Source organism: Micromys minutus, assembly GCF_963924665.1.
Source record: "Micromys minutus genome assembly, chromosome: 21".
NCBI lineage: Eukaryota > Metazoa > Chordata > Mammalia > Rodentia > Muridae > Micromys > Micromys minutus.
The window spans coordinates 36,333,921-36,352,988 of NC_137956.1; the positions used below are offsets into that span (position 1 = coordinate 36,333,921).

The 19,068-nt window shown below is 38.3% G+C and overlaps 1 protein-coding gene across 5 annotated transcripts in view; it reads right to left on the reverse strand.

Annotated features, from left to right (window-relative positions):
- The window catches only part of ATP2C1 (ATPase secretory pathway Ca2+ transporting 1), a gene marked incomplete at its 5' end in the record, with an annotated part of 103,159 nt that overhangs the window by 3,624 nt on the left and 80,467 nt on the right, over window positions 1–19,068 (reverse strand). For all 5 annotated transcript variants that reach the window (XM_080934737.1, XM_080934741.1, XM_080934739.1 and 2 more), the window contains 8 exons: window positions 4,978–5,102; window positions 5,509–5,650; window positions 8,106–8,201; window positions 8,579–8,726; window positions 10,341–10,457; window positions 11,646–11,714; window positions 13,025–13,191; window positions 14,218–14,268. In XM_080934737.1, coding sequence (XP_080790863.1) covers window positions 4,978–5,102; window positions 5,509–5,650; window positions 8,106–8,201; window positions 8,579–8,726; window positions 10,341–10,457; window positions 11,646–11,714; window positions 13,025–13,191; window positions 14,218–14,268 — 915 coding nt within the window. The remainder of the gene's footprint in view (window positions 1–4,977; window positions 5,103–5,508; window positions 5,651–8,105; window positions 8,202–8,578; window positions 8,727–10,340; window positions 10,458–11,645; window positions 11,715–13,024; window positions 13,192–14,217; window positions 14,269–19,068) is intronic.

The following is a 19,068-nucleotide window of genomic DNA, read 5'->3' on the forward strand; positions in this document are numbered from 1 at the left end:
ACAAAGGAGGAGCTGAAATCTAGGAACAGGAACACCCCAAACCTAGCTTTCTAATGACAAAGTACTGTAGGCCTGCTAGCATCCAGACTCCCACAAGTTTTCAAAAGACAAATCTAAGCTGGGGAGATGGCTCAGTGAGAAAAGTTCATGGTGCACATGCGTGAAGGCCTGAGTTTGGATCCCCAGTACCCACATGGAAGCTGGGCATGGCTGTATAAAGTTCTAACCCTAGTGTTGAGAAGGTGAAGGCAAGTGGATCCTGGGGGACTAGTCAGTGACCTCTAGTCCAAAGAAACCCCAATGTAACCAGTGGCCTCAACAAAAATGCATGGGCAGTCACACATTTAAAGTGCATACCCATACATAAAGCCTGCCATACTATGTTCACTTACAATTTCAGGCATGGGAAGGTGCAGAGAAACATAGCCCTGGGTTTATTAGTTGGCCAGTCTAGCCTTCTTAGTGAGCTCTAAGTCAATGAGAGACCCTGTCAGATTAAGTGAGGAATGACAGCTGAAAATAATCTTTTGACATCCACATGAACACGTGCCTGTGTGAGTTGTAATTTCTCATATCTTCCCTTACACCATTTTCTACACAATTCACTATGTAACAGTAACTTGTCCCAGACTGCCTCATGGATAATGTTTATAAGCCTTGCTCACTGGCCTCATCCACGTTATGACTCGAAGGCATAACAAACAGAAGCTAACTAGACAAGGCACAGTACTTTATGACCATAAGATGGCACCAGGATGCCACTGTCCACTTTCCAACAGGAAAACAATAGGCTGTACTTTTTAAAGTATTTCTAAGACAAACATTTTGTCAGAGTTCTAATACTAAAAATAAACCACCCGATAAAAGTTGTTTTGCTTAACTTCTGGCTAGGATTATCGGTGAAAAGTGACTTGGACTTGAATTTCTAACATTTTTCTAGAAGATGAAATCTTATATTTTCCCCCTCAATAGCAAAGTTTTCCCTTGACAACAGAGCCATCACAAATGTACCCCTTTCCAGGCATCTAGCACCATCTTAAGCTTTCTGCTGGGCTTCAGGTGAAATGTGTAACTTTCAAAACTAAGGTTAATGAACAGCGTCCCAAAGACTGGACATAGTGCTGCAGCGCTGTGTGAGAGGCCACGGAGCCTTGGCTGTAACAGGAGACAAAGCTCTGCTTCCTGCCACGATTCAATCTCAAAGCATGGCGGTGCTTTGTGATCCTATTTGCTCGTCACACCACCAGCTATATAGGGCTTTCGGATCCATACACACGAATTCATTCATTCATTCACCTACGATAATCTAACTACAAATTGTGAGAAATGGTACTTTCGATGGTGTAGAACAGTCAGTGGACTTACAAAGACTCCATTTGAAAGCTCTGGAGCAAAGGGTACTACAAGGTTCCTGGTGCTGCCTTTTTAATGTATCCATCTGCTAATTGTTAACTATGTCACACATCTTAAGATTCCTGTTCTGTCCAGTTGAGCTTTATCCCATTTATTTATTTGTACTGGGCATGCATGTGAGCACAGGTGCTATGTGTGCAAGGAAGTGAGAAAGCATCTGTGGAAGCCAGCCCTCTCTTCACCATGTGGTTTGTTCTTCAGGATTCATGGCAAGTCCCTTTACCCACTGAACCTTCTCACCAACCCACTCACTTTATTAGTTTTTTGTAAACCCCAAAGATATCACGAGGTTCTCATTTCAGATGAGCCTGTGTCTCACTAAGACATTCTCAGCTTGTGTTGCTGTCTCAGTAGCTCAAAATCCTTACCTTCCAGCATGCCATGTGCCTTCACCATCTCCTGCCCAACTATCTAGCTCTCCATAATACACCTACAGCCTGAACAGCAGAAATTCTGTGGATTTCAATGTTCCCTCTACTTCCCACCAAGCCCTTTGTGAACACTACTGTCCAGCTGCAAAGGCCCACTGCCTTCTGGCTGGAGCGTCCCCACTGAAGGACTCGGTACATGCTACTAGTCCTAGGTAGGGTCTTCGGCAGCTTTCTCCCACAAAGTCATTTCTCTCCTTCATTCATTGTTATTTTAGATGGCATATTTCTAACTGGCCTCCAGTGTGAGAATTAAAAAGCTCCCTAGAGCAGGATATGTATTTATAAACCTAAAACTGTAACAACGTTTACAGGAAATTATCTAAGTAAGCACATTATCCATTATTAGCAATAACCATCTCTGACAACTACAAACCGAAGTCAGACAATCACACCTGAGTCTAACTGAAGTCAACAGTCACATCAACCACTGAACTAACTCATCAGGATAATCTGCTGTTCAGCCATAGACCAAATAGGATTAGTATTTTATATCCTCATGTTAATGTATACACGCCACTTGCTATTTAGATCAGAAGTTAGGCTAAAAAGCCACTTCAAAGATTTTCAAATGCCAAAGTGAACTGTGTGCTGTATTTATTTTAATATATATACTTTTAAAATAAATATACAAAGTTCACTATTAACATTGATAAAATAGCTTTTTAACAGTTTTATCATCTGCTTTTTCTGTCCAAGAAGTATGGAGAGGCAAGAATGTCACTGTATTCCTAATACACTCAGGGACTAAATAAAATTTAAATGAAAATATAATCAGTTCATCTCACTTCTTGGATGAGTCATTGGAGGCAAACAAGCTCCACAAAAATTACCAGGCAACAGAGGAGAAAAAGCAGTGTAATGTTAATTAATTCACAAATGGGATAGTTACTATCCTTACCAATTCATTTCAGTGAGAAGCTATGTTGTCAACAAAACTCAATTTACTCACATAGTACACCGAGAGATCCAACTTTAAGGCAATTTCAGAAGGATTGCCATTGTTTCAGATGTATGGTGAGTATGAAATGTGGTAAACAGCTCCCTGGGCTGTAGGACTTCACTGTTCCTTCCCCTCAGAATGTCCTGGTGCCCAGCAGAGCTGTGCTCAGCCTTTAGCACCTGAGAGATGTCCACCTGACTGGTGAATTTGTTTCAAGGACACCTCTTCTTTGATGTTTAGCTCCTATTCAATCAAATAACTTAAAGAAGCAGTCCTAATGGGAGGGGAAAAAATCTAAGGGAGCAGCCAGCGAGAAGTCCTAGAACAAGGAGACTGAGTTAAACCTAACACTTAGATGTTAGCTCAGTTAACTGATCCATCCTAATTTGGACTAATAAAATTTGGAAAATTGAAATCTGGATCTGTATTACATGTTTTTTCAAACCTACAAAACTTTCTCTAGTTTCGGCATCTACAGTTATAATTTTAATATTAACAGTACTAATGGGGAAGTCAGTAGTGAACTTATGAAAAACTCATTTTATTTGTATAGTTCAATACCAAGTAAAAAGGTAGGCACATTCATTTCATGAGTCAACCTCTGAAGTGAAACAAACAAGACTGATTATGCACTTAATATGTAGTTTTCAAGTCTGGAACAGAATGTAAAAACATTATAACATTTTCCTATCAGACACCATACCTCTAAGAGTTGGTTAGACAATGATTTCACGTTCCACCTAATCAGACAGAACAATGTACATTGACAGTTGAGCCTGAAAGAGTCACAACAGTGCAAACATCCTGGCTCCTTATGCTCATGCTTCAGTAGTACAGACTCAAGGACAGCGCATCAGTGTTAACATTCCCCAGGGTACCAAACAAGCTTAGGAACAGTGAATTCTGACAGTTTATGAAATACAAGACGCCACACTTACCTTTATTTAGTCAAGCTCTTATAAAAACTGATGGCATTACACAAGGCAAACCCATCTATTTCCCAAGCACACCGAATGAAGAAAACAGCACAACAAATGGTAGAAGGGACAGGCTCCGGGCTGTGCTACAATCTAGGCCAAAGCAATGCCTAGAGGGTTCGGAGGAGCAGGGCCAGCACAGGATCTTCCGATGTACACCATGGTTCACATGCTATCTCTCTGAGTTTGGGACGTTTTTATTTTGTAAGTATACTAGTCTATACTCTCTAAGAAATAGACTTAAAAATACAAATATAAAACAATAATAAAGGTCAATTATTTAGCTGAAGTGTCTGATTTATAAAGAAGAAATGACAAGATGATACTAACAAAGTAGAACTGTATTAAACTAAACAAGGACATGTTAATATAATCTGTTTTAAATTCCAACCCAGCCTTAATTGTCTTTGACTCTGTGACTGTTAAGTACAGTTACTCTAACTGTAATGCCCAGAACAGCTCTGAACTAATTCTGCTAGATCAAAGACTCAGACCTCTATAAAAAACAACTACAAAAAACCAAAAACAAAAACAACCATTTACACTTACTAAGAAGAGCAAACATTTACTTCAGTTGCCATATATACTTTTCAGTCACAAAAAGAAAGAAAAGAACAGTGATTAGACAGTGGTCACATCCTGTGCAAAAATAAAAATAAACTTGAAATATAAAAATGGTAGCACAAGGTATCATTTGCTTACATTGCAGAAAAAAAGGAAACAGTAGCTGAAATATGGCACTCCTGGCAATTTCTAACCAAACAGAATGCCTATGAAATGACTGAGTTTATTTATTGAGTGTATTAGTAAGAAAGCCCCACAACCATAAATAGTACAATATTTAAAAATAAAAAAGAATATTTATATCCATCTAAGACAGATAGTGTATTTGTACATTAGAACTCTTTAAGTGCAGAAGGTGGTTTAGGTTTGCCTTTTGTAATTTTTAATTCAGTACTTGCCCATATGTTGAAGTTCCAATCAATTGCAAAAGCCAATTCAAATCAAGGAATGTGTTATTCAAAGTTGCATAATTTCATTTGGGACTACCAACAAGGTTCAAATCAAGTCTTTAACATTAATGGTCATTTTTAGTCAATGGAAATTTTAAAAGTCCTCAAATCTTCATTATCCTCTTGAACTTGCCCTTCTAAATGATTCTCAGACTGCAATTCCTAGTTTGCAAATTAAAAAAAAAATGCAATATGCATCATACTTCAAGAAAAGACGATGATGTTGAACTAGCATTCTTCTGGATCTTTTCCCTGCTCCTTTCAACCTTCTTTATAATTTCAGACACAATGCACACTGAAGAGGTAAGACCCAAAAGAAACAACAGATCTGTAAGAGAAAATAAAACAAGTTTTACAAGTCTTTGAAATATATAGTAACAGCTTACACCTTAGAATACATTGTTTCACAAGTATTTCAGGAGGTAGAGATCATTCCCCAACATTAAAAATGTTAAAATGGGGGAAAAGCAAGATGGCTCCAAGATGACAGCCTTGTTGGGACTATTCAAGCCCAATCCCAGAACCCACAGTGAAGATGAAAAGCAACTCTGACAGTTGTCCAGACCTCTGTACATGAACTGTGGCACAGTAGACACATACAAACTCACACTAACAACAACACTTTAAGAATGCATATGAAAGATAAATCTCAAATAAACTCAGTCACAGAGCTAAGACAGGGTGGGGAGGTCCGAACGTCCTGATATGAAAACATAACACAGCATTTTCCTTACCCAGTATACTTAGGCTCTCGGTCTGAAAAACCTTCTGAAGAGGAGGGAAGTAAATAACGAGCAACTGTCCCATGATGGATCCAAGAACTGCATAGCAAAACATCTTATTGCTGCAGAGTCCGATCTCAAACACAGACTTGGTCTGTTGGCAAAACAGAGAGTTCAAATCATTCTCCGTAGTCACAGAAATGGCACCACGATTCCACTTGGTTCAACTTTAAATAATCAGTATCACTGAATACTACAAATATACTGAATACACAAAATGTCTTAACCTTATTAGTTTTGTAAAGTCCATATACACCAAGAATAAATTCTAATTTTATTTATCAAAGAAATTATGAGAGCCAAAAGTAGTGAACACATGTAGCAAAACTGCATTTGCTGATACGATGGGGCTGCTGCACACATCAGGGATGTTGCACATATGCACTTATAAGCAACTGACTGCATGCACAAGACCTGTACAAGAACCAGCCAGCTAAACCTCAGTTGGACAGAATGGGTCATGAGGTCCCAAGCCTAGATGGGAAGCTACTGACAGCAGACGGCTGCTGGGGAAGAGAGTACGGTTTCTTCCCAGGATTGGCCCATGCTCAAGCAAGAATGTCCTCCAGCCATGATCATGAGCAACACTATGTAGACTCTGTGAGTTTTTTTTTTTTGAGAGAGAGAGAGAGAGAGAGCGCAAATGAAGTGTGGAAAGGGAACAATAAAGGAGGATTTGGAGAGGAAACAATGAGAGGTAGATTTCACCAAAACACATTACACATATATAAGAGATTCTCAAACAGTAGGAAATTAAATACAACAGGTTATACTTATATATTTCTATGTTTATATATGTACATAACAATAACTAGTTAAAAGAGGCCATCAATCTGAAAGGGAAGATATGCAGGACTGGAGGAAGGGCACATGGGTCTACAGGGAGGAACAGAAAGGGGGAAATGATGTAATCATATTTTAGTAAAGGAAAATAATTGTAGGCTGGGGAGTTTAGATTCCCAACACCAACAAGAAAAGCCAAGAGCTACAGGACTGGCTGTAATCTCAGAAGATTCGGGGCTCGCTGCCCAGCCAATCTTGCTAATCTATGAGTTTCAGGTTCAATGAAAGACTCAAAAGTAAGCTGAAACTTAGAATTGAAAGACAGATATCCACCCCTCCAAGAGTGCATGCACAGGCACACATATCCTTTCACACACTCATACACCACACACACACACACACACACACACACACACACACACACGCACACACACTGAAAGAAGGGTTGCTCAGTGCACTATAGTGGCTCATGCTTGTAATCTCAGTTCTCGGGGAGCTATATGGGAGGAGCTCAAGTTCAAAGCTGCAGAGGCCATCTCAAAAAAAAAAGCAAAAGAAAAGAAAGAAGGGCATTTTCTAAGAAGAATCAATTACAACAATGAGCCCATAAGAAGGGCACTTTAGTGCTCGTGGTGCTTTAAGTAAAAATGGCCCCAGAGGCTCATCTGTTTGAATGCTTAGTCACCACTTTTGGAGTGGACTATCTGAGAAGAAGTAGGAGGTATGGCCTTGTTGGAAGGATCCTGTCACTGGGGGTGGGTCCTTTTTCTCTCATACTCCCTCCCTCCCTCCCTCTGTGGATTAGAATATAGCCTCAGCTAGTTCTCCAGGATTATGTCTACCTTCCACCATGTTCTGTTATGATGATAATGGACTAAGATTGAAATTGCAAACTGGCCCCAACTGCTGTTCTCTAAGAGCTACCTTGGTCAGGGTGTCATAGAAATAGGCCATTAAAAAGGACAGTGCTCCCAAGTACTCCCAAAGCATTAATAAATTTCATTATATTTTTTGAAATCTTTTCTATCCATTCACTAAGGTATACAACCCAAAACTTCTACTCAACAAATACACGTAACTGTGTGTATAAAAAAAAAAAAAAAAAAAAAAAAGGTAAAACTGCCTTTCATAAAAGAAACTCAAGTACTAGCTTCTAAAGTAGTCTCGTGATAAATCGGCGTACTTGAAAAGCTCTAGTGTGATAAATACCAACAGTTTAAGGACTCAAAGGCCTCCAAAGGAAAAAAAGCTTCTAAGTGCCAAAGAAAAGCCAGAGTCCACAAAGCACTTTGAAACTACACCAAATAGCCATGCAAACGGAACCAGTTTTCAAAGGCACTATGCTCTCAGAATGTAGCCCAGGTTCTGATGCTAGCACATTATTTTCTAACAAGAAAATGCAAACATAGCTTAGTGGACATGATGTAAAACTCCTAGACGTTGATCCATGACAGATAGGACAAGGAACACACTGTCCCTTTCACAGGGCGTTCTCAAATGAGACGAATATCATGTTTACAGCCCCATGAAGTTTATCCTATGATAATCTAAATATATTCTATAGCTAATAATTGAAGACTGGGCACCATCTAATAGCAAATGACCCATCTTTATTTATTATTGACCATGACACATCTTTATAGAAAAATATGGCACTGTAATCTGTGGCTACAAAATCAAAGCTAAAATATCCAAACTTTCCGTCTGCTTCCTATGAAAGGTTGCTCTTCTCAAAGCAGTCATTAAGTGAAACCACTGGAGCATACCTGCGATCTGGAACTCAGCGCGTTGAACATGTCAAAAAACACAAAGCAAGTGAAAGTCATTGTTGTGTCTCGGGGTGTTATCACATTGTCTCGAAGCTGCCAAGAAGGACAAAATGACTTGTTTGTTTCTTGGTGGCTGAATAAAATGGATAAACACTGCATGCTTTTAAAAATGAATAGCTTCATTCTAAACATGAAACCTATCTGAATTTTCTACAGACCACCTAGTGAACAAATACAGTCTACATGAAAGTTGAAAAAAATTCTCATTAGACACTGCTATGCAGGGACTTAGATTTTCTTATTCTCCCCAAATTTCCATGCACGTGATACTTGACTAAATACTTAATGACCTGAAATCATTCTCCTAGCCTGTGCTTTTCACTCAGAGGGTGATTCACTTGTCAATCATCTGTACAACACATCAACTACACACATGCACGGGAACACAACAGTTTACCCAGTGAATATACCTCTCTCCAGAAGACAAACAAAGTCCCACAAACAATGATTATTGATGAAACAAGTATTTTAAGTATCAAGTTTTTTGTCAAAATGCTGTCCTTCCAGTTTCGAGGTGGTTTTCGAATAACATCTTTATCCACAGGCTCTACTCCAAGGCTTTGAAACAAAAAAGAACAAAGTACTTAGAAACGTTCTTTACACACCCTAACTAGCATCGATTCCCTAGGAAATGAAATGCTTTCTTTTGAAAACAAGATGTTGGATCACAAAGAAATCACTACCTATGTTTACTTGAAAATCACAGTGGCTGGACATGCTGGCATATGTCTCTAGTACCAACTAAGAGGAAGAAGGAAGCGAGTCACAAAGAGGAGAGGAAGGCAGGAAGAAGCAAGGGCAAGGGAGACGACTCATCTGCCGCTGTGCAAACGTTTACAATTATGCATTTGGCAAGGTAAGACGAGAACTTGCTAGCCAACTTTCAAAAAAATCCAATTTCATTTACATACAAATTGATTTTTAAAGTCCATAACCTACCATGAAAAGATACATTTTATGCTAGGATGTCTCTGATTAAGAGATTTGCTGTGATGGCATGACATATCATTCAAAGACATATCATTCAAAAAAAAAAAAAAAAAAATCAAAGAGACACTGAACACTTTGAATGAGTATTTTACCGAGGCTCTTAAACAGGACTCAGATATGAAACTGAACTCGGAGATGGCGTTGACTCAGTATTATGAACACATCTCTTACATACTAAGAGACTAGAACTTTTGCTAGAACTCAGTCAGGGACTTACAACTGGGGTCCTGGTAGACATTCAGCATATGTAACCTGTGTTTTAAGAGAACAACAAAACCAATCAATCTTGCCTTGGATTTCTCATGTAATCAACTTCCATAGCATAAGCTATAATGCATAGCTTATTTACCTACTTTTCCATGCCCCTGACCCAGTGTCTTACATATGTGTTTTCATGTGCTATTCATGGTTCATTATAACCATTTGTGGAAACAGCAAATAGACCAGAAGTGGCCTTATAAAGTGGGCATCTGTGAGTGCTAAAGGTGGTGTTTGTTTACTGAGTCAGCCAAGTCAGTGGCCTAATTCCAGGTAAAGCTCTGGTTAAGACAGCTCTAGTATCCCTCATTCCTTCCATGTGTGATGCGTTCTGTGCTATTCAATGAAGAAGCCCTTTATTGGGAACAGACACAGAAAACAGAAACACAGAGACAGGGACACAACACAGCCTTCAGGCAGGCAGGCAGGCAGGCAAACATCACAAAAAAACAGAAGACACAGGAAAGTGAAGCAGACAATTGGCAATGTTGTTTCACTCTTGGTTAAACAACAGTAACTGAGCAGGGTAAGGGAGGCACCTTGGACTTCTTCCCTAGTGCAACACAAATTCATTAGGTGACTGAGTTTATTATTGTGTTCAAACTGACTGCAGGAAACTTCTCCATTACATGCAGTTCTTAGAAGGCAGCTTGTGCCCTAAACACAAGAACGGAGATTGTTCTTATCCAAAAGTTGGCACCTCACGGAGTGTAAAGGATCAGAGCCACAGTGAATGACTGGACAGCCAAAAAGAATAAATGATATATTATTAGCAACATGCTTATAATAAAAATGATATATTTCTAGTAACATGCTTCTTAAACACATGACAATGTCTAAGAAGCATGTTGCTGGAAGGTCATGAAGGTTTGAAATGTCTTATTCACACCTGCCTTGTCTTCTCAATTCCGAATGCACACTTACCTCTGAGCAGGAGGTCCATCCATTATAATATTGATCCACAAAATCTGCATTGCATTGAGAGGGTTAGGAAAGTTCATTAACGTAGCCAATGAGATTAAAGTTAATGCTGCTATACTCCTGTTGAAAAAGAGTCATTTAAAAATTAGCGTAATGACACTTACTAGCACTTAGATCTCATGTTACTAGGGCTGGGGCCAGCTCAGTTGATGAAATACTTGCTGAGGAAGCATGCAACCTAAGTTTAGATCCTGAAAACAAAGTGAAAAGTTAGGGCACCAGTAAATGCCTGTAATCCCAGTGCTAGAGAGATAGAAACAGGAAGCTCCCTGCAACTAACGGGATAGCCAGTTGGGCTAATCAGTGAGCCCCAGGTTCAGTGAGGACATGTTATCAAAACTTAAGATAGGAGATGACCAAGAAAAACATCCAATGTCAATACCTGAGCTCTGCATACAAGCACATACATATGTGCACAAAATAAACACATTCACTACAAACACACACAAAAGAAAATAATTGTTTTCCATATTTAAAGTAATACTATTAATTCAACTGACCTATACTTCAATCATACTTTGTTAAGAAGCTAACAATTTGGGTGTTTTTTTTTTTTTTTTTAAATGAGTCTAATGCTGCAACCCAGGTCTCCCTAATGTAGACTGGGTTGGCTCAACAATCTACTCAGTCTCCCAGGTGTTGGGATCAAAAATGAAAGTCACCCTGATTAGTCAGCTAAGAGTATTTTGAAAACAAAGGTTTTTTTGTTTTGTTTTGTTTTTATGCTTAGGTAACAACAACAAAAGTAGCTAAGACCTAATTCTGACAGAGGCTCTCTCTAAGTAATACAGACTGGGCCTCTGGAATTCTGCCTCAGTCTTCTAGAACACTGGGATTACAGACATGTGCCACCAAGCCCAGATGAAAGATTTTTAAACCTACAAAATAATACTTTCAAAAATATTTAACAGCTTTTTGGCTATAGAAAGTCTATCCTAGTTTGAGAAAAAGATAACCAAGAAAATAGATCCCAAAAGTCTATGCTGGTACCCCTCAGTAACCATGAGAGTTCAAATATCAAAACAAAGCCCTAGTCACTTATACAGAACAGCAAAGTATCTACCTCCTGTTTATACATTTCCCATTACATATTTTAAATCATCCCTACATGATTGGTAATATCTAGTATGACCTAAACAGTATGTTAATAGCTTTTTGACCTTTTAGAAAACTACTAATAAGCTTTTCAAAAATACAGGTCATAATTTTACTGTTCAAATAATTTCTCTAGAAGACTCGGGGACTTACGTGCTCAGTTGAAATCTAACAAAATTTTTAATGTTATTATAAATGCCTTTACCCTCTTCTATTGCAGACCTGAAATTTAAAAGAAATAAAGAATATCAATAAAATATGCTGAGACATTTTGAAACTAAGTTTCCAATCAAATAACAATTAGTACTTTAAAAATGTTTATTGTTAGGTAAGAATAAAAAACATTAAAATATTTTAATTAAACAGAGAATTGAGCTCTATTTAAACTATTCCCATTATATAATATTCAAATTCTCTTAAAAAACAAAAGCCCTGACAGGGCTGAAGTGCTGGCTCAGCACTGAGAGGGCACACTGCTCTAAAACAGAAAAACTGTTCTAGTCCACGCACACATCAAGTGGCTCACAACATCTCTAATGCCAGCTTGAGAGGCACTGCCAACTCTGGTCTCTGCAAGTGCTTGCACAAGCATGTGCACTCATACATGTAATTAAAAATACTCAACATAAAAACCATGTATCTCTCTCCACACAAAATAATATTACACATTTCTAATAGTAAAACAATGACATTCTATATTCTTCATAGCTTATATTTCTCAGTAGGTTAAATTAAAACATTATCAAAAATTAAATGGCAATGAGTTATGTAAGAGTTAAGGAGTTTATTTACTGTCCTACATAACTATTACATTAATACACTGTGAAGAATTCAAAAATGTGGTTTACAAAATTTACTGAAGAAATTCTTGCATTCATTTGGCTGAGCCTAGGAAAAGGTGCACTCATAAAATAACTACACCCTCTGGGATTTTTCAATAGCTTCAAGAATGGGAGAAAAAATACTTCTTGCAAAAAGTTGGCAAATGTGAAGTCTTACATTCCACATGGATTGATGCAGTTTGCGGGACTCGTGATTACAATTTATCACCGCAAGGGGTGAAGCGCGGGTCAGTCACAGTTATGGAAAGTGAGAAGCACAGACCACCACCAGCATTACACTGAGTAGCAAAGGCGTTCAGAGCTAAGAGGCTACATCATGAAATAAGGGCAATAAGAACACTCACTAACATGAGAAATTCACATGAATGTGCGCTCAACTTTTAATGCTACATAATGTCTCCTGTAACTTCAATTTAACTACAATAAAGACTCTGGAGCAAGAGTCACTCTTGTACCATTATTATATGCCCAGAAAAATGTGACAACTGGCCAGCAGTCCCTAAATATTTCATAAGTGAACAGACTTGTCATTTATTATGTCTGTTCCATTTACCAAATAATTTTCTCTTGAATGACAAAAAATAAAATTATCCAAAAAAAAAGTTTTAATCTGTCATATACTGCCAATTCTTTTCGAGTTGAATTGTCTGAAGACAAGATGTATGAAGGAGAGAAAAACAAATGTCTTACATTATAGTTTGGAAATCATCATCCACCAAGATCATGTCCGCAGCCTCTTTGCAAACATCTGTGCCGGTTTGGCCCATTGCAACGCCAATGTCTGCAGCCTTCAGAGCAACTGCATCATTTACCCCATCGCCGGTCATGGCTACAACTGACCCATTCTTCTGTAGAGACTAAAGAGACACAGGAAGAAGAGACATAGGGCAGGAAGAATTATTCTGATTCCCAAAATCAGATCAAGAGGTATTATCAACCTTCTCTCACAAATTTAAGTAAGATTAAAAAAATATACCACCTTATTTTTCAGTCAAGTTCAATACATGAAAGTCTTTATTTAAAAAAACACTTACAAAATATGGCTACCGGTATTTCCGTCTGAGAGAACTGAGTATCTGAAAAGTGACAGTCAACTATACGATGGTTTATGTAACTAGGGGTACCGTTGTAAGATGGCACTGGCATCTACTGGATAGGATCTAAGGACGAAGCTAAACATTATAATTTACTCAGAAACCTGTCACCCCTAGCTACAAATAACCCACCCTAAAATGTCAACAGCCCCTAAACTCAGAAGCTCTCATCTCTACAAAGACTAGCTACTATAATTAAACCTGCTTATCAACTGTAGTTGTTATATAAACTTATCAATGTAAGTTGTTATATAAACAGTACACAACAACACCCAGGCCAAGAGGCATTATGTAAGACAGCAGACAAAACTGAAACCTTCCTAAGTGCCTGTTGACGCATGTCATTGGTGTGTAACACACAGCTCATTTATTTGCAGAACATTCCACATAATGAAGAGTTACTTAATGATACACTTCTAAAACACAGCTTTGTTAAAAAACTCATAGGAATAATAAGCCTTATTACACTGTTCACTCTCATAAAATACTTTTCTTACCTTTGTTTACAGTATCTAAGTATGACTATTCATACTGGGATGATTTAGCTATGGGGATCCCTACACTTTTACACTGTTTATAGAAGCTGTACTGGAAAATACTTTATAGCTTCCTTCTGTAACTCCCTATGACAACTAAACTGTTTCTCTGCCAAGCTCTTCCATAATAAAAACTTCTGTCTCACAATACTTTGAATTTTGATATTCTATCAATACTCTTTGTAATAAACAAAAGACATGCTAAAAGATTCTGTATAGTGAATTTAAGATAATTTGGTTTTCAGACACCCACCTTAATAATTTTCATCTTGTGTCTTGGGCTTGCTCTGTAAAATACTGCAACCTGTTAAAACACAAATACATTAAAAAATCCCCAGTGTTAACAAGTAGTAGCATTTCTAAGTAATAGCATTTTTAACAACTTAATTTGGCACAAAGACCGAAATTAATCAATGTCATATATGTGACAACATCCACCTCAAGCAGGGATTTAACCTTTACCAATGAAAAGGATATGTTAATCAAATATAAAAACAAAGTAATAACCTTATTTATAGAATATGGGTAAGACTACGAAGAGAAAACAGCTTTATTCTCGGAGTATTTCAGAAATAAAAAAGGGGGGAATTTTTTTCTTTATCTGTGTTCTCACAACTGGTGTACAACAGGCTTTTCTCTATGGTCTACCTCAGAGAACGTCTGCCTCCCAACATCTGAAGAGTCATTTTACAGTGTCATGTAGGTGCTCCTTCTTGATTTGGAAGAATTCACAAGCCTCTCTTCAACTGAAATTCAAAGCTGCTTAATGATAAAGTTTCTCCACCGGAATTAAACTTTTCTCATGATCATCTATGCAATCGTCCTCTGTGCCCTAATGCCAGCCAGAGCACTGTGTCTGTGTCCTTAGGGCTCGCCTTGTTTTATCCAACAATCCGTTGTCTAGTCAGCACTGCCAGCACTTAGAGCTCTCTAACACAGTACCAGCGGGGGAGTGAAGAAGAGGAGCTGATTGGCATGAGCCTATTCTTCACAGAATCACAGTTGTAAATGTCACATGAGTTCATACTTCTCACTAAACGTAGGCATTCATGTTCTGAATCTCTCAACCTCTCATTTCCCAAACATCTGAATTTTAGCATCATGGTCAATCTTTCCAGTACCTAAAAAGTCATTCCGTTTTCTTACACCCACACTACACACTCTTCTCTAAAGTCCTGGAGGCTTATTTCTTGTTATATTTCTCTCATCACTTCTCTGGTCCAACCCCTCTTCCAGTCTTGCTCTCAGTAGACAACTTTATTTCCTATGCCAAAGAAAACACTCCATCCCTGCCATCCACCTGTGTCCAGAACCAACCCTAATATTTTACTGCAGATGAACTTACAATCACGACTCACCTGCTTGAGTTTATTCTTAAAGCTCCACCCTCTCATTGAACAGATATTTTCTGACATTTAAGCAAATGTGAGAACTCACATCCCATGCCCTCCCATCTTGGCCCTCCTTCACTTTTCTTTGGAAGTCATGCTCTCCATGACAGCAAAAACACCTGCAGTGCTCTTGAGATGTATGCTGATACATAAACAACTGAGTGGACCTCAGTGATGTCATGCACACTACTTCTGCTTCCTGTTTGTAAAGTCTGAAACCAAGAAAAGATTCCGTTGAACTCCAGCATTCATTATTGATTATGCCCAAAGTCCTATGGGTCTAGGAATCACATGACACATATTAGGAAACAATTTTTCAATTAAGAATAAAGTTCAACCTCTATTCAGATAGTGCACAGGTTCCTCCATCTTGTATTCTGGCAAAGGCCATTTTGGGTTTCACTAAAATGTGGTCCCTTCATGGAGATTCCCATGAAAAATTATCTAACTCTATTCTAGGATCCCAAGGTCAAGATGCCCCAGCTAAGTCATCTTAGCTTCTGTTGAACTGCCTGCTTCTGCAAAACCTTCCCCTTCAGCTGCCAAGAAAAATAAGAGGACATGTCTTTTGCCTTTAAAATCCCCTTGCCATAAACACATGATGCTACACTTAGGTCATGGACACCTGAGTACAGTCCCAGCTAGCTATAAATTGTGTCTGAGTAGTCATACCTGGTAGACCCCCGTTAACATTTATATGTATCTTTTAAAAAAGTTAAGCTACAAATATATTCAAAACATACTTGTACCTGAATATGTTGACATCTAGGTATTCAGAAATCAATTGTGAAGCATGCACTGTACTGAAATGTCAACCTAAGTTCAAATAAAACCTGATGGTGAGGACTAATGCTCTGCCCTGTGCCTTTGTTCCACATAATTTATAATCAAACTTGGCAAGACACTTCTCTGCAACTATTCTAGATGGCCAAATAAAAAGGTCTGTCTGACTGAAGATGCACTCCTTTATATACTAACATATTTACTGATTTGTAATAAATATATCTATTACTCAAGATTTTAACATTTTTTTAAAGCTTTTAATTTCATCTCAAATATAGAAGCGGTCACTTTCAGACCAAGCAGATCCATAAGAAACCAAATTGGTAATGACCACTTGGTCTTGTACATGAGGTACATATCACCACACACATTTGTTTTTAAAGCACTAGAATATGTTCAGACCTATATATCAGATAATGCCCTAAGTTACAGCCAATGTATCCAATCTTACAGCCAAGATACACCAATGTATCCCACTCTCAACGGCTCTAAGACATGAAGTAACCAAGATGCCCTTCAAAAGTGTCAGTCATGAATTCAAGTACAAGTCACAGTGACCAAGCAATCAATCCAGAAAAGGTCATGGTGTAATAATAAGTGTAGATTGCTTAGTCTAAAGAGCCAGCCTGAAAAGGCTATTTGCGATATAATTTCAAACCCATTAAATTCTTTTTTTAATTGGATATATTTTATTTATATTTCATATGTTATCCATTTCCCAGTTTCCCCTTTATAAACCCCCAATCCATCCCCCTCCCCCTGCTTCTATAAGGGTGCTCCCTGACCCACCCACCCCCTTCCTGCCTCCCCACCCTGACATTCCCCTACACTAGGGCATCAAGCCTTGGAAGGACCAAGAGCTTCTCCGCCCAGTGATGCCCAACAAAGCCTTCCTCTGCTACATATGTAGCTGGAGCCATGGGTCCATCCATGTGTACTCTTTGAATAGTGGTTTTAATCCCTGAGAGCTCTGGTTGGTTGGTATTGTTATTCTTATGAGGTTGCAAACCTCTTCAGCTCCTCAATACTTTCTCTAACTCCTCCTTTGGGGATCCCATTCTCAGTTCAATGGTTGGCTGTGAGCATCCGACTCTGTATGTCATGCTCTGGCAGAGCCTCTCAGGAGACAGCTATATCAGGCTTCTGTCAGCATGCACTTCTTGGCATCAGCAATATTGGCTGGGTTTGCTGGCTGTATTTGGGCTGGATCTCCAGGTGGGGCAGTCTCTGAATGGCCTTTGCTTCAGTCTCTGCTTCAAACTTTGTCTCCGTATTTCCTCTTGTGAATATTTTTGTTCCCCCTTCTAAGAAGGACTGAAGCATCTGCACTTTGATTTTCCTTCTTCTTGAGCTTCATGTGGTCTATGAATTGTATCTTGGGTAATCCAAACTTTGGGCTAATATCCACTTATCAGTGAGTACATACCATGTTGTTTGTGTGTGTGTGTGTGTGTGTGTGTGTGTGTGTGTTGTGACTGGGTTACCTCACTCAAGATGATATTTTCTAGTTCCATTTATTTGCCTAAGAATTTCATAAAGTCATTATTTTTAATGACTGAGTAGTACTCCATTGTATAAATGTACCACAATTTCTGTATCCATTCCTCTGTTGAAAAACATCTGGGTTCTTTTAAGTTTCTGGCTATTATAAATAAATAAGGCTGCTATAAACATAGTGGAACATGTGTCCTTGTATGTTAGAGCATCTTTTGGGTATATGCCCAGGAGTGGTATAGCTGGGTCTTCAGGTAGTACTATGTGCAATTATCTGAGGAACCTCCAGACTGATTTGCAGAGTGGTTGTATCAGTTTACAATCCCACCAACAGTGGAGGAGTGTTCCTCTTTCCCCACATCCTCGCTAGCATCTGCTGTCATCTGAGTTTTTGATCTTAGCCATTCTGACTGGTGTGAGGTAGAATCTCAGGGTTGTTTTGATTTGCATTTCCCTGATGTTAGGGATGTTGAACATTTCTTTGGGTGCTTCTCAGCCATTTGATATTCCTCAGTTGAGGAATTCAATTCAATAAATCATCAGATCCTACTACAAAAGCCTATATGCAACAAAACTGGAAAATCTAGATGAAATGGACAATTTTCTAGACAGATACCAAATACCAAAGTCAAATCAGAATCACATAAACCATCTAAACAGTCCCATAACCCCTAAAGAAATAGAAGCAGTCATCAAAAGTCTCCCAACCAAAAAAATCCCAGGACCAGATGGGTTTAGTGAAGAATTCTATTAGACCTTCATAGAAGACCTAATACCAATAATTCAAAGTATTCCACAAAATAGTAACAGAAGGAACAGTACCCAATTCCTTCTATAAAGCTACAATTACACTTATACCTAAACCACACTAAGAACAAACCAAAAAAAAAAAAAAAAAAAAAAAAAAAAAAAAAAAAAACTTCAGACCAATATCTCTTATAAATATCAATGCAAAAAATACTCAATAAACAGAATCCAAGAACACATCAAAATGATCATCCATCATGATCAAGTAGGCTTCATCCCAGGGAGCAGGGATGGTTCAAAACACAGAAATCCATCCATCAACATAATCCACTATATGAACAAACTCAAAGAAAAAAAACCCGTGATCATCCAATTACATTCTTAAAGCAAAGAACAAGTTAGTGAAAACACCGAGGGCATCATAGAGCAACAGGACAGGTCTGCATAAAACTAATGGTGGGCAAAGTAAATACCCGTTTGTCAAAACCCTAGAAATAACAGACCTGGAACAGCGTTAGTTCCTCACTCATTCTAAAAATCAAGACTTGTGCTAAATAGTCCACTAAATGTTTAAAAAATGTAAGTATATAAATAAGATATGTATAATACCTGCATTCCTGGTTGTTACTGTTATCATTAAAATATAATTCACCGTAAAATACATATGCTAAATCATAAGAAAATAGTTA